The sequence below is a fragment of the Bubalus bubalis genome, chromosome 10 (assembly GCF_019923935.1).
Source record: "Bubalus bubalis isolate 160015118507 breed Murrah chromosome 10, NDDB_SH_1, whole genome shotgun sequence".
Taxonomy (NCBI): Eukaryota; Metazoa; Chordata; class Mammalia; order Artiodactyla; family Bovidae; genus Bubalus; species Bubalus bubalis.
The window spans coordinates 94,842,043-94,858,557 of record NC_059166.1 but is presented as its reverse complement, the minus strand read 5'-3'; the positions used below and the strand labels follow the sequence as shown (position 1 = coordinate 94,858,557).

General features: G+C 39.6%; 1 protein-coding gene across 1 annotated transcript in view; it reads left to right on the top strand.

Annotated features, from left to right (window-relative positions):
- COL19A1 (collagen type XIX alpha 1 chain) overlaps positions 1-16,515 on the top strand; it is a 448,270-nt gene that overhangs the window by 385,380 nt on the left and 46,375 nt on the right. Inside the window, exons 33-41 of the mRNA XM_045161980.1 lie at positions 348-452; positions 541-594; positions 830-883; positions 5,747-5,800; positions 7,165-7,218; positions 9,359-9,403; positions 11,686-11,736; positions 11,823-11,867; positions 12,287-12,313. Coding sequence (XP_045017915.1) covers positions 348-452; positions 541-594; positions 830-883; positions 5,747-5,800; positions 7,165-7,218; positions 9,359-9,403; positions 11,686-11,736; positions 11,823-11,867; positions 12,287-12,313 — 489 coding nt within the window. The remainder of the gene's footprint in view (positions 1-347; positions 453-540; positions 595-829; positions 884-5,746; positions 5,801-7,164; positions 7,219-9,358; positions 9,404-11,685; positions 11,737-11,822; positions 11,868-12,286; positions 12,314-16,515) is intronic.

The window sequence follows — 16,515 nt, the reverse complement described above, 5'->3', positions numbered from 1 at the left end:
TATATCCTTGAATTATGAGTTTATCTTTTTTTTTTTTTTTTTTTGGCCACACCATGAGACATGTGGAATCTTAGTTCCCTGACCAGGTATCAAACCTGCGACCCCTGCATTGGCAGCATGGAGTCTTAACCACTGGACAATGAGGGGAGTGCACTGAGTTTATCTTTTAAGATAGTTTTTGCCCCCCCAAAAGTAGTCATTCTAACCGGTTAAATTATAGAATGACATAGCAGTGGCCATCATTCAGCTCTCACAAAGGTTCAGATAGAAGTTCAAATCCAATCAGAGCTCACTTTTATACATTACTGTGATGAATCTCTAAGTGATCTTATCTCTATCCTCATTAGAATTTCTGTGGCAACTGCCAAGCCAGTGTCCCTGGGTTAAAAAGCAACAAAGGAGAAGAATCAGGTGCTGGTGAGCCCGGAAAGTTTGATTCTGCAGCCCGGAAGGTAAGAAGGCAAGGCTTGAGTGTGGACCAGGGGACCCTGGAAGTCCCACATGGTGCCTTCACTTACCTGTGACTGCTCTGTCCTCTAGGGCGATCTAGGGCCACGGGGTCCTCCAGGAATCCCAGGCAGAGAAGGACCAAAGGTAGGGAAATCTCTCTTCTGTGCAAACTTCAGTTTGGGGTTAAAGAAAAAAAAATCCATTTTAAAATACAGTACCTTTTCTAAAAATATCTTGGAAAAGCCGTTTGCATATGCCATTTATTTGTTTCCCAATTCTGTCCAAATGACAGGCCCCAAGTGTCCTTAGAAGGATGTTTTCATTTTTCCAAAGATGACAAAATGACTGAGCATACTAACTAAATGTATTGTCTTTCTAGGGGAGCAAAGGCGAGCGGGGCTACCCTGGCATGCCTGGGGAGAAAGGTGATGAGGTAACAGACTCCTCTGACCATGGAACCCTCCTCCTGAGCCTTCATACACAGGACACAACAAAAGGACATCAGTTTCCCTATAGTTCACGTCTGATGCTAAACAAATAAAAACAGAAACAGTGTTTTTTCCCAAATGTTAGCACATTTTAAATAATACGTTGATGTTTGTTGTCAGTGGTCCAGTTTTTGGGACAAGGAAATTTAAGCACAAAGTTAACATATCAGTTAATTGATATGTTTTCATGCAGGAGGTAAAAATTCTAGGTCTGTCAAGACAAAAGCAAGAGGAAAGAGGAAACTTACTGAAAAGAATCCTAAAGGAGCTCATAGAATTGAAGGGCTAGTTAGCAACCAGCCTAGGGCTAAGGGCAGCTCCAGAACTCAATACAACTTCCTGGTCCTCTGCCGTAACGTGACTCAATTTCAATGACCTTGGTTTGTCTGTATCTTTGCTCAACTTTCAAACTCTTGGGAGGAAAACACACACACACACACACACATACACACACACATGCACGCATCAAAAGGGTCTGCCTGGACTGCTTTTAATCATCTGCTCACCCTCCCACTAAAGTTCAAAGTCAAATGTGCTTTTGAGATGGTGATATAATTTTCTGACTCTCAGCCATGCCGATCTCAGGATAGCATTCTTTCCTGCATAATTCACATTAACTCTTAGAAAAACCAATTAGGATGATGAATTGTTGTTAGTTTAAACAGTTTTGATACTAATAATTCTTAATGAAAGTAGGTAAGCCATCTGGCATATATTAACCTTGATGTTAGTGTAGAAAATCATGACAATATAAAGTAGATCTATTTTTGAGCTGGAGTTATATATTTCACATTATAAATTGCCATGTTATTGTTTTTAATTAATGTTGATTCTATTCAAGAAAACAGTAAGGATTGGCTTGTTTTTTTCCAAGTTAAAAATTGAGGAGCAAAGAAATACATTTATTTTCATCCATAAATAAAAGAGTAAAGGCATTTTATTTTCAAAATAAGGAAGAGTTATTGAGCTTTTGCATCTTCATGCTCCACAAAAAGTTGCACTAAAGTACAAGCACAGTATCTGATTTTAATAGTCTAACAGCTTTTAACTGCCTAGGTTCAAGAAGTAGGCTTTAAAGGCAATTGAGAAGGTAATAGCAAAAAGATCAGGAAATAATTGAAATTCAGGTTTTTTTATAAGTGACTCTAAATTAAATTTATTAGAAGTTAACTTTTATTGATTCTGCAGTGAACTGAACCCCTCCTTAATTCCTCCACTATTTTAGTGTGCTTTTCCTTAAGTACAACTTGTGGATTTCTTTAACACAGGGTACACAGATCTTGCACAAGACTCTTAGACATTCAATTCCAGCTAGTTCATAAGGAGATTGTTTTTCATTGTTTCTTCACATCACATGAAAAGTATGAATACACCTGAGGTAATATACAACTCAGTTGGGCCTTTCGGGAGGTATGGGTCAATGCATTTTGTCCCTCTCTGACAGATGGGAAATACTGAATATTATCTTGTCTTCTTGGACTCAGATACTCCCTGAAATTTTAATTTGTTGATTTGTTTAAGTAAATGAAACTTTGCCCAAGAACATATATATTGCCAACTGGCCAAGGAATTATCCTATTTTAATACACACATAACAGTCCATGGGGGTTGCAAGAGTTGGACATGACTTAGCAACTAAACCACCACCACCAATATCTAATTATACAAGACCTAAGATGTCTGTCCTACCCTTACTGGAAAAGATATAGAACGACATCACACTGTCTCTTTGAGGAATTCCCAATTATTATTTAATAATGATCATAGTCCATTTGGAAACTTAAAGAGAAGAGTTGCCTGTTGTTCTTGCTTTTACAAAGGGGACATTGCCCTCTGTCCAGTCGTTACAGATGCCGTGTCACAGCTCAAGGTAACAAATGGGCAGACACTGATAGGTCACAGACTCCCCTCTTACAGTCAGAGGGGATTCTTGCTTGGAATGCAGGTCTTTTTTACAGTGTTTTAGAACAATAATCAATAAGTGGGACTTGCAGAATATCTTCAGCCATAAATTGTAGCAGTGGAAAAATAAATATGCTTGATAGCAACTGAGCTATGAATGGTAAAATCAAAATATTAGAACAGGGAAAGAACTTAGTTCTAATGATCCTTGACTATCTGTGCAATAAATTTTAATTTGTATTTTAGTTTGGTACAATATGCTAAATCGACTGTCTTACTCTTTAATATGTATTTGTCTTCTTTAATGACGTTCTTGTCTTCTAAAATTATCTTCTTGCCCTTTATACATCCACAGTAACTTTTACCCTTAGTACAGAATTTCAGCTTGTTCAGAGAAAGACTGCTGAGACGATTTTTTTATTTATGGACTGAGGTTTATTTTAAAGTTTAATGTGGTCATCAAAGGTTAATGAGTCCCAAGCTTATAAATTAGACTACCTAAAGACTCAGCATCTCTAGACTGATTCAGTCTTGAGACTAAAACTAGCAAAAAGAAGAATACGTAAGAACATACATATTTTATACATGTACATATAGAGAGAATTTTATGGAAATGTGGCTATTTTGAGATAAAGCAATTTGTGGTACACCATTTATAATCTCTAGATACTTAGAGGTCCATTCCCAAAGGAATTTTTTTTTTCCTTTTCACTTATAACCCCATAAACAAGTTAATAGTGGGGGAATAAAAAGAGTCAAAACAGCATGCTAATGTGTACCACCCGCAGATGCATACACATGTGCGTGCACACACACACACACAGAGCATTGCCATTGAGGACGAACCCATCTTGAAGAAAGTTTAGATCCACATTCTTTAACACAAGTGTGCATAAGGTTTTACCCAAGACTCTTATTACAGGAGGCATTTCAGCACTCCCAAGAAGTGATGCTGCTTTTCTTCCAGCATTTCTTCCCCTCCTATCACATGAAAAACCTGAAGGAATGTATGATCCCATTAGGCATTAGATGGACATATTCCATAGAGCTTGATCCTTGATCCCAGTAATGCAGGGAACCCTGACCCTATGCAACCCTGCTCTTCTAGGGCTCCCATAAACAGCTATGTAGCAATTAACTATGTAGCAATTCTACCATGGTCACTGTATCTGATATTTACAATGTGTACCACATGTGTTGGAGAAGGCAATGGCACCCCGCTCCAGTACTCTTGCCTGGAAAATCCCGTGGACGGCAGAGCCTGGTAGGCTGCAGTCTATGGGGTCGCTAAGAGTCGGACACAACTGAATGACTTCACTTTCACTTTTCCCTTTCACGCATTGGAGAAGGAAATGGCGGCCCACTCCAGTGTTCTTGCCTAGAGAATCCCAGGGACAGGGGAGCCTGGTGGGCTTCCATCTATGGGGTCACACAGAGTCGGACACGACTGAAGCGACTTAGCAGCAGCAGCAGCAACCACATGTGTGTTTCATCACAGTAAAAGGAAAGGGAACGTATGATAACAATGAATGATTTGGCACTATAAAAGGATTACTTAGTCAAGAAAATTGAATCCTGAAAAAGTGGAACCATTCAAAATAGAACTTGATACATCATATGGTTATCTGAGATAATAAATGGGTATTTTAAAGTATATTTTTCTCATCAAAGAAGTCATCTGAGTTTCTTACGGAAAATCTGAGAAATATACAAAAAGAGTAAAAGTTACTCCAATTTGTGCTTCTCAGACTGTTGGTAAAAGTCCTATTGTGGTCCACAATCTCGGATCCACAATTCCAAAGCTCAAATGCCTCTGAAAACCTGAGAAATTTTTCCCAAGTTTGGATTAAATTTCTTCGGCAGAAAAAATGTGACCTGACGTCAAATGGAGCCAATCTATGTATCCCATTTGGTGAGACTATCATGTGTTTTGCAATAGAAATTATTGCGTGTTCGTTAGTGGGTGCTGGCTTAAGTGCCACTGGGAGTATTATGTAATACCAGTATAAGCACATGTGTTTCCTTTAAAATAAATCTGAAAATTCAGTACTCTGAAACACATCTGATATAAAGTTTCCAGATAGGACATTATGAGCCTCCATCAGTCTCATCTCTCAGGAACTGCATTTCTAATTATTTTAATAATTTGGACCTTACCCTATGTAACATTTCCCTTTTTCTATACTATTCAATAGCTTTTGAAATATTATTTTAATAGTGAAATAGTTCATATTATGAGCTTATTTAAATTTAATATTCTGTTGCTGACATATCTGATAAAGGAACAAATCAATTACATAAATTATCAGTTAATCTTAGCAATTCTTCCTTGAATATATAAATGTATCCAGTGTAACTAGCATGATGCTACAAATCTAAGACAGAGCAAGAGAGCCTTTGTGTTCAGTTTTATGCTTAAGCCACTAAAGGATTCCAAATTTAAATTCACTGATGAGCCAAATTTCTCAAAATGAACTGGCCAGCTAAACTAAATATGATATCATAACACAGATTCCATTGTTCCACTAGTTGAATGAAGCGTTCGTTTAATCATGTATTTCTTTGATGGCATTCTGCTCCTCTGAAATTTGTATTTTCATGCTTTAGCAGTGCCGGCTTCTCAAAGATGTTATTGATGATTCTGAGGATATGTGAAATGTGAGATCAAAAATATTCAATGAATCATCAAACACATTAAATTATGTTCATTACAGATGCCATGCATGCCACAACATTTTAGCTCAACATCCTTATTCTTAGAAAGTGGGTCTTTGCACATGACAAACACCTTGTTTCTTGATTAGCCAACATAGATGTTTTGTTTTCAATAGTCAAAATATTTGCTGAGCTAAATGCTTTGTTTCCAATGATATAACAGATTTTATGGCAGGAACTATCTCTTCTAGGGTCTTCAAGGAATTCCAGGCCTTCCAGGTGCTCCTGGCCCCACAGGACCGCCTGTAAGTATTTGCTAAAACTGTTTCACTCACAACTCATGTCTGCTGAGATGATGCCAAGTGAACTAATGTTCCTCCTTGCTTTTTTGTTCTCCGTTCCTCCATGTAAATTTTTCAAGCATTGCCTGGAAAAGTAGCATCTGATGTCTCGGATTTTTGTTAGTGTTACCTGAGACTGCTAGGGGTTATGGAGACTTGTCTGTGATTAAGCAAGTCAATTTGAATAGAAGTTGGATATAGAAGAGAACATTATCTCTTTTAGTTATAATTTTTTGGCATTGACCTTTGGGATACTCAGATGGTTACACCTTACATGTTAAGCACCATAAACTAAGAATTCATTCTCTAGATGGAAAAAAAAATGGGTCAGGGATTATCAGATTCAATATAATTTTATTCAAATTTATGAATTAAAATATGCTCTGCTTTAGTTGGCACCTTTTTTCACTGTCCCTCAAACACAGTATCACATTCTTTGTGTCTTTAGGTATCCTGTTTTCTTAAAACAGAAATCTCTTTTCTTTTCCCGCCTGTTAAACCCAATCTCTCCATAAAGCAGAGCGCAAAACTAGGGTTGCTGGTTAAAATATTGGATCTAAGGTTAAATTTTAATTTCATATAAATAAATGGTTTAATAGCATGTTTGTCCCAAATATTATATTTTTATTTGTTAAATCTAGCAATCCTATTCAAGCCTCAATTTTTGCAATCCTCCTCTCCTTAGAGTTCCTATGCAAATGGTATGTAGGAATGTAATCATGTTCCTTAATGTTTTGAATCATGGATTTGCCATAATGAAAATTTTACCGTTCATGCTTTCACCGCAGTTATATTGAACAAACCTGAGTCTAAATTGTAGGCTAAAATTAAAAGTTAAAAGCAAAAATTGTGAAAGGAATCATGGAAATTATAGCTAACTGTTCTCAAAAAAGATTTTAAATTAAATTTTATTTTCCATTGGTAAAATGCAGATCACATAACTCAATATGCACCTTGTTAATTCTGCTCTATGAAGTATTAAAATGTTGATCACTACCAAAATTATAGCTCATTTAGGAAGGCATAATGTTATGTAAATTGCCATTTAAACAGCAAGGCTAAATTTTTAAATGTATTAAAAGGTTCCAATTAAGGTCATTAAATGTGGTTGGCCAAGGTGAAAAAGCGACCACAAATACAAATTTTTTCCTTCCAAGGGCTTATCAGCAGGATACAGCTGCAGTATCAGCCTGAAGAAATATACGCTTATAGGACTGATTTAATTATGATCAAATGACCTTCAAAATGTATCAGTTTGAGCAACCAACTTCCAACATGCTTGGCTTTTCTTGTTGTTTCAGTAACAAACTTAGTTTTGTGTTTTACAGGGCTTATTAGGAAGAACGGGACACCCTGGCCCCATGGGAACAAAGGGTGACAAGGTACAGAGGGAAAATCTCACTTACTGTCCAAACTGGGGTTTGGGGTGGATGCAAGGTAAGACCACTTTTAGAGAAAGTCTGGAAAATCAAGCAAAGCTTCAAAGTAGGACAGGTGTCAGGGAAGGGGTCTTGGAAGGACATAGGTCCCGAAATTGGTCTGAATACAAGAGATATGCTCCCAGGGAAAAGGATGAATAGAATGTGGGTACCACATGCCAGCTCCAGGCTGGATACAAGGTCCTGGGCATCCACTGTGTGAAGGACAGGGCGAGAGCCACCTCCTGATGAGATGCAGAAGGTGGCTAGTATCAGGGCATCCAGCCACAGGTGCCAAGGCTCCCAACAGCTCACAGCTCTCAGCATCAGGATTCCAGGAACTGATGGGCTTGTTGAGGAAATCTGCAAGTTCCATCCTTTGAGAGTCATAGGGGAAGTCCTCTAAAGAACCATCACAGCTTGCTTCGTGGGGAGTCCGGTCAATGAGTCAGCAGGGAAGGGCAGCAAAAGAGGGGTCTCAGCAGGAAGTTCACACGGTACCCGATTTAATATCTGAAGCCCCCCACCACCGCCCACCACAGTGTGATAGAGCCAGAACCTGAGTCACGTGGACTAACTTCAGATTCGAGAAATTTAAGAATCAGGAATCCATGAGCCGCTTCAGTGGCTCGTACCCCAAAATGCCCACAATGGGCATAATGGCATCAAGGAGCAGAGGAATCCCCCTCCCCCAAATTGAAAAGCGACCGTGTGCATATTCTAGACAGTCTCACACAGTTTTCTCTGATAGCATCCTTAGGGAGTTTGCCCAACCCCACCAGCCTTTTCTCCATGTTCTTGATGGAAATTATTCTGTTGGAGATTTGCCTTTTGAGGTTAATGGGAATTCCACACAGAGATGAGCTTTGGGCCACAGTCGAGAATGAAAATATGACTTTTAATTGTGCCAGAAAAAAAAAGTCCTTTCAGTAGGCACATGTTTTCCTTGTTTGTTGTCCTCTTGCAGTTCAGGTGAACCATGACATAATTCTCTGAAGGACTCTGCCGGCAGCCTGCAGGACCTGATTTGTCTTAGAGAGAAACATGCTGTACACTCATTGTTACTCAGCCTCAGGGAGATATGTGGCAAGAAAATCTTTACAGTTGGTCTTTATTGATAAAGACACAATCAGGAATTTTATATGATTATTTGGTTTATAATGAAAAAAATGGGGAGATTGAAATGAAATCCATCAAACTTATGAAAATGGACTAAAATCCCTCAAAATTCTTGAACATGATAAGTAAGAATTTACTCTCTGATTCTTCTTTAATTAACCATTTCTTGCCATTGCCCCTGATAATCAAGAGACTAGGAGATTGTTAGAGGCTATTCTTTAAAAAAAAAAAAAAAAAAAAAAAAAGCAGTTACAGGAAGAACTGGTTAAAGACACCAAAGGGAGTATCGTGCCTCTGCTTATCATGGACTAATAACCAGCCTATGTTTTATAAAAATATAAGTCAAATCCCATGTTTCAAGTTTCAGCTTGAATTCATTTTTCACAGATGTCATTTTCAGTCTGCCTTGCCTGGAAGCAGAATGTCTGAGGCTGCTTACGTTGTATAGAATGTTTCCTTTAAATAGCACTGTCCCTCGGTCACCTCTGCTCAAGGGGACATGCCTGACATTAACTTAGGAAGTGAGAGAGGTTTCTCCCCCTGCAGACACAACTCAGATTGTTATTTTCCACTTTAGTTAAAGTATGTGGATGCCCCCTCTGGTTGCCCAAAGAGGAAGGTGGTGGGATGAGGGTCTGCCCCAGAGAGCCGAGTCCCTGAGCCACCCCCACTTGCAGGAAGTCTGCTTTGCACCCCGAGGTGGGGAGAGTTCCCCCAGTTGCACTCAAAGCCCAGGACCTCATCGCCTGGTTGCCTGGCTCCATCTGAAAATAAGCTTTGTCCCTGGGGGTCAAACGTTGAAGATCTGAATGCCTGTGGGAAAAGACATTTAGCTTTCCTGTGGTCTAGTAATTCCCCAGGTGAAGAAAAAAGCCGAGCTGAATAAGACTTTGCAAGGCTGACAAAATGGCAAGTCAGAATGTCTGGTTCATAAACCTGGGGTAGAAACGTCTGTCATTGATGTTGGTCTGTCTACTCTTTGCAGGGCAGTGAGGGGCCCCCTGGGAGACCTGGACCACCTGGACCACCTGTGAGTCGTTTCATGTTTAAAACATAAATGCATGCTTCTGCTTGAGGCTTTTTATAAGCAGTAAAGTCCTATTGTCTAGCACAAGGAACTATATTCAGTATCCTGCAATAAACATATCATAATGGAAAAAGGTGGGGGGAGCCTTTTGTAAAGGGGTTGGACTTCAAGGATAAAAGTCCTCTGAGTTTTATGTATGAATTTGAATGGCAGCCAGTATGGTTTGGGGAGCTCTGACTCCCTGTGAGCTCAGCCCTGAGGCACAGCGCTCAGGTTTGCATACTGTGGGCCTCCCTGCTGTGGGCTCAGTTCACCTGGGGGTGCCTGACTCACCACTTCCCGCCAGGGGATTCTCGGAAAGTCATTTAACCTCAATGAGCCTCATTCATGGAAAATAGAGGGGCCATAAAGAGATCCCTTCCAGCAATGTGAGATGGTAGAAAAATTGTGTTGTGCTGTGTGTGTTTATTACTATCCATGATGCCTGAGATGCTAGGAAACTCTATTTATACAGCGCTTAGTGAATGAAATGTACAAGGGCCATCAATGTTCTCCTCAGGGCTGAGACAGATGTTGTCAGGAGGCTGGGGAGAAGACAGGTGCCTCTCCCTGGAGCAAGTCTGCCCTCAAGTGGGGTCTCGCTTGAACAGCATCGCAGCTTCCATCTCGCCGAATGTTCCTTCCCATTGGCCTCAGAGGGAGAGTTTAAGAAGCCAAACTCACCCAAAGGGGGCAGAAGTCATCTGTGACTTTTTTTGGAGAAAAATAATCGAAAGTTTAATAATACATGCACCTCTTATATGCAAGGGAAACATCCAGGAAAACTGGGTAACTCCCTGAAATGGCCCAAGTCATCACCTGAAATACCATCTTCACCAAAAAGCAAAAGCAAGGAAGTGTATGTTGTTGTGCAGATTTATGTCTTAGCTTTCTCCATTGGTAAGGTTCTTGAGATTCCGAAGACAACAAAGATAGGTTGCGTGTCTGTGTGCTGTGCACACTTCAGTGAAGACATCAGCATCTGTTTTCCTAAACCTGCTCTTCATTTTACTTACCTTCTCCCTCTACACGGAAGCAGGGCAGACAGCACCTGAGGCTCAAACACTAAAATGCACTCTCTCCCTAGTGGACAGCACAGCAAACTGCAACATGAACCCACAAAAGGGACCTGTATTTTACAATGGACTTAAGAAATCGCCCTTCTCCTCCCACCCGGATTCTCCATAGCTATTTATTCTTCAAAACAAATTAAATGCTGTCTCTCCTGGGAACCCTCCCACCCTGGCCCTAGAAATCTCAGACAAAAATATCCTTTGCCCTCCAGGACTATATACAGTAGACATTCAGCATTTGTCAAACTGCTGAATTGAACTGTCAAATGGATGAGTGAAATACTAAAGGAATAAATGAACAAAGCTTTTTTCCTTCCTTCACAAGTGTTTGCAGGATGCACGCAGGTCACGTGCCCTGAGCACTGCTGGCTACCATGGTCCAAAAGCAGGGCAATGAGGGACCTTCAGTTTTGCAGCTAAAATGTGGAAATCACAATAAAGGAAAATGCAAGTTATTGATTCTATGGGGATTTTTTTTTTTAAAAAAGGCTAAAAGATCTGAACTAAAATTTTCATGTGCAAATTTTTCCTGAATGCTAAAATATATGACTGAAAGCCTCTCAAATGAGTTCTCTTTAAAGTGTTAGCCTGGGACTTGATTCACAGATCAATTTTATTAGGAAGTTTCTATTCCCTATTGTTTTAAAGTATATAATTTTGTAGTACATCCACGCAGGGTTGTGAATAAAATCGTATCCCCTGTTTCTCTTAATTTTCTATTCAGTATGAAAAGACTGTGGGAAAAAATTACCTTTCAGTAGCCAAATTGTTCCCTATTCACATCTTCATCAGCACTCCTGTATTATGGCCTGCAGGTCAGCAGGCTATAAACAGTTAGCATAAATTGGCAATTCAGAAACTGAATTTTAATGAGCAAATAATATTTTCCTCTGAATACATTAGTGTCTCATCTGTCAAATCAGCACATTCATCACAGTACTGCAGAAAGTGTGTGTGTGTGTGCTCCAGGTGGAGCTCGCATGCCTTTGGGATTTTTTTCCTCTACATTTGCTTTAGAAAAACCAAAAATGGAAACACTGTTATTTTTACTGATAGCATTAAGCTCAGTTTCTAAAATAGAATAGGAAAAATATCATTTGGTAAAACAACAAAGTTAGAGACTCTCACTGTTAACGTAAAAGAATAATTCCGTAATCTCATTTCTCCTCTAAGGGTGTACCATTCAATGAAGGGAATGGAATGAGCAGTTTATATAAAATCCAGGTATTTACTTTTCTAATTATGTAAAGTCACTTTCTGGTTCCAGGTTACTACAAATTCTTCTCACCTTTTTATTTTCTCTTTTGAAGGGAGGTGTGAACGCTCCCAGTTACCCAGGGCCCCCCGGCCCCCCTGTGAGTATAGTTGTTTATCATGAAGCCTATTTTCACTGAACAGTCACATATACACAACAAAAAGACATCCTAAGGTCACTGAAAATTATGCATTAGAAATATAACCAAAATGTTCTGCAGGAGGAAATAAATGAAACCAATAATAATAAGATTGAACACAAAATAAAGAAAAATTGCATTATGCGTAGTGGTGCCACATTTTGGAAATCTGAGAACTAAATCAATGTCCGGGCGATCGCCATCATGGGAGTTCTATCAAGTTAGATTTCGTCATCTTATGCTTCAAATCCAAATGGTAGCAAAGCAAGGCTTGCACATATTTTTACATGTATTAAAGCAAATTGGACAAAAATTCTTCATAGTTTGTGATTTTGCTTCAGTTGTTATTTTCAAGGTGACTTCTCACATTTTTCTTACAGGGCCCCAAAGGCGATCCTGGCCCAGTGGTATGTATATTCCCATGTTTTGTGTCATTTAGAAAATACATCTTTATTAGTGTTAAGAAGAGCTTCAGGAGCGATGCCTTCCTTCTGAGATGTTTGTCAGTGAGCATGAAGGTAGCAGGCCCGCTCCTCATCTCAGAAAGCCTCAGTCCTGATGTCACTGCCCTTGACATTCCCCCATCAGTGCATTTGGAGAAATCACCCTGGGCTGGAAAGAGATACATATAAAGCTCCTGAGAAATAGAGCACTTTCTTCCACTAGAACTATTTTGATGATCATGAAAGTGGATCATGAAAGAAAAATATTAGTGGATCATGAAAGAAAAATATTTATTGAAAAGAAATTCTTTAAGATGTCTGCCATATCTCCCAACAACGACAACAGAGATGGGGCAGTTTATTTATTTTCAGTCTGAGGCAGTTTTTCTGGAGGAGATTTGGTGAGCTGTGATAACCCCGTTTACTGGGAGTGATGTGTCGGGAGGTTAACCCTCCGCCTGGGGAGAGATCCTGTCCTCCAGCCCCCGAAGGATGATGACTGCGGTCAGACATCCTCCTCGACCACAAGGTGTCCCTGGAAAAGTTCTGCCAAATGCAGTTAGATTACTTTTATTCCCTGGCTGACTTATCCGTCATGTCCTTTACAAGCAGATGCTCTGTCCTTCATATTTCATTTCTCTGTACTTTGACCTTTGGATATATGCTTGAAACTCAGATGTACCTGAAACCAATATAAATTTTCAAAGCACTTTCCATTGCCATGAGAAGAGACTGAAGGCCCTTTCGTTACAGTGGAGTCTGGATGGATACATTTTAAACAAGCAGGACAGCCATAAAAAGTAATCTTTTAGCATCTAAATACATTTTCAAAGGAGATGCATGAAAGAGCTTTTTGGTGGTGTTGTTGTTAGGCAATTAAAAACTGATTTGTTTTCCCCTAAAATCATGATTTAACCCAGTTAGAAGCATTTTCCAAATATGTCATGTGGGAGTTTCCTTTGTTTTGTTACTCATGCTGTGCTTTCTTTATCTGTAACATGTTTTAATGCTTTAATCCACTATATCCTTCATTCCAATATCAGTCTTCTTTCATCTTATTGATAAAAATTTCTTCTTGGTATTTCCTTCTCTCACACACACACACACACACACATCACTTCTGGATCATTTAGGAGCACACAGGCTTCTCACTGCCTTCCCCAAAACACCAAAGTTTTTTCATTAGGTGAGAAAAACGTATGATAATAAAGGGTAAGTTATATTCATTTGGATTGGAAAGTGGGTGGTAACAAAAATGTAGATAGATGTGAGTAGAATCTGAAGAGATGAGGCTTTGATTTTTCTTAGCTGCAACAAAGGATAAAGAATAAACACTAAGCGAAGGCTGTTCCTTGCTTTTAGAGGCATGAATTAAGTGGGTGAAGCACAAAATTGGAATCATAAAATGTGAAATCATGAAATTAACTACTGTGTAATCCTTCAGGTTTATCTTAGATAAAACTTTCGATTATTCCTTTGGAATTCATGTTATCAGTTGTCCCTAGGTAGAGAAATACTACCTCATACCACAGAGATAAGCCAAGAATGGTGGAATCACAGGTCACTGAATAGGGTGAAGTGAAAGTCGTTCAGTTGTGTCCGACTCTTTGCGACCCCATGGACTATACAGTCCATGGAATTCTCCAGACCAGAATACTGGAGTGGGAAGCTGTTCCCTTCTCCAGGGGATCTTCCCAACCAACAGATCAAACCCAGGTCTCCCGCCTTGCAGGCGGATTCTTTATTAGCTAAGCCACAAGGGAAACCTAAGAATACTGTAGTGGGTAGCCTATTGCTTCTCCAGCAGATCTTCCCAACCCAGAAATCAAACCAGGGTCTCCCGCATTGCAGGCGGATTCTTTACCAGCTGAGCTACCAGGTCACTGAATAGACAATGGAAACTCTCTTTGGGGCTTTGGGGGAAGATTTACTCTTCCAGCCTCCTTCAAACCCCAGGCTACCAGATCTGCATCACTGTCTCTAATCCTCTCAGTGAAACTTTGCAGATAAAAATCACCCTTAATTGAATTTATTCTTTCCTGAAGTGATCCATTTCATTCCCTTGGTATTCAATTTATAATTGGTTTTCAATTAAATATTTATTATTAGCTACTTTCAAACAAATGTCAGTTGATTGGCTGAGCACTGTTCAACCAATTCCTCTGTCTTAAGGATAACTGAGAATATAAACAAGGAGAATCAAAGAGCTTATTTCCTTTGTCAATGACCCAAGGCCTCTATTATAGAGCTTCCGTGCAGAATAGAATCTAAACATCTTTTTTTCTGATTGGCAGGTTACATATTGGTAGATGTCTAAAAAGATTTTTGGAGCAAAGAAAGTATCCAGATTATATGCTTCTCATTAAGCATCTCATAATAAGGACAATATCATAACTCATAATAGAAGTTAGTGTTGGTAGTATTTTTGAAGTAGATTAGCATTAGGCATGCAAAAATACATTTATAGAGAATTTGGAAAGCTACATTTTCTATATGATTATGTTGAAAGTATCCAGTGTCCTGAGAATATATTTATAGTTAACATTAATTCATGGTTCACAGCAAACTGTGGAAAATTCTTAAAGAGATGGGAATACCAGACCATTTTATCTGTCTCCCGAGAAACCTGTATGCAGATCAAGAAGCAATAGTTAGAACTGGACATGGAACAATGGACTGGTTCAAAATTGGGAAAGGAGTACATCAAGGCTGCTTATTTAACTTACATGCAGAGTACATCATGCGAAAAGCCAGCCTGGATACATCACAAGCTGGAATCAAGATTTCCAGGAGAAATGTCAACAACCTCAGATAAGCAGATGATACCACTCTAATAGCCGAAAGTGAAGAGGAACTAAAGAGCCTCTTGATGAGGGTGAAAGAATAGAGAGAAAAAGCTGGCTTGAAGTTCAACATTCAAAAAACTAAGATCATGGCATCCAGTCCCATCACTTCATGGCAAATAGGAGGAAAAAACAGATTTTATTGTGGCAGATTTTATTTTCTTGGTCTCCAAAATTACTGCGGACAGTGGCTGCAGTCTTGACACTAAAAGAATCTTGCTCCTGGGAAGGAAAGCTATGACAAACATAAACAACATTAAAAAATGGAGACGTCACCTTGCTGACAAAGATCCACATAGTCAAAGCTATGCTTTCTCTAGTAGTCATGTATGGATATGAGAGTTGGGCCGTAAAGAAGGCTGAGCCCTGAAAAACTGATTCTTTCAAATTTTGTTGCTGGAGAAAGACTCTTGAGAGTCCCTTGGACTGCAAAGAGATTAAACCAGTCAATCCTAAAGGAAATTAACACTGAATATTCATTGGAAGGACTGATGCTGAAGCTCCAATACTTTGGCCACCTTATATGAAGAGTTGACTCACTGGGAAAGACCCTGATGCTGGGAAAGATTGAAAACAAAAGGAGAAGGGGGTGACAGAGGATGAGATGGTTAGATAGCATCACTGACTCAATGGACATCAATTTGAGCCAACTGTGAGAGATAGTGAAGGACAGGGAAGCCTGGTATGCCGCACTCCATGAGGTTGCAAAATTGGACACGACTTAGTGACAGAACAACAACAATCAAACCACTTCAGTTCAGTTCAGTCATTCAGTTGTGTCCTACTCCTTGCGACCCCATGAATTACAGCACGCCAGGCCTCCCTGTCCATCACCAACTCCCGGAGTTCACTCAGACTCATGTCCATCGAGTCAGTGATGCCATCCAGCCATCTCATCCTCTGTCATCCCCTTCTCCTCCTGCCCCCAATCCCTCCCAGCATCAGAGTCTTTTCCAATGAGTCAACTCTTTGCATGAGGTGGCCAAAGTACTGGAGTTTCAGCTTTAGCATCATTCCTTCCAAAGAAATCCCAGGGCTAATCTCCTTCAGAATGGACTGGTTGGATCTCCTTGCAGTCCAAGGCACTCTCAAGAGTCTTCTCCAACACCATAGTTCAAAAGCATCAATTCTTTGGCACTCAGCTTTCTTCACAGTCCAACTCTCACATCCATACATGACCACAGGAAAAACTATAGCCTTGACTAGACAGATCTTTGTTGGCAAAGTAATGTCTCTGCTTTTGCATATGCTATCTAGGTTGGTCATAACTTTCCTTCCAAGGAGTAAGCGTCTTTTAATTTCATGGCTGCAATCACCATCTGC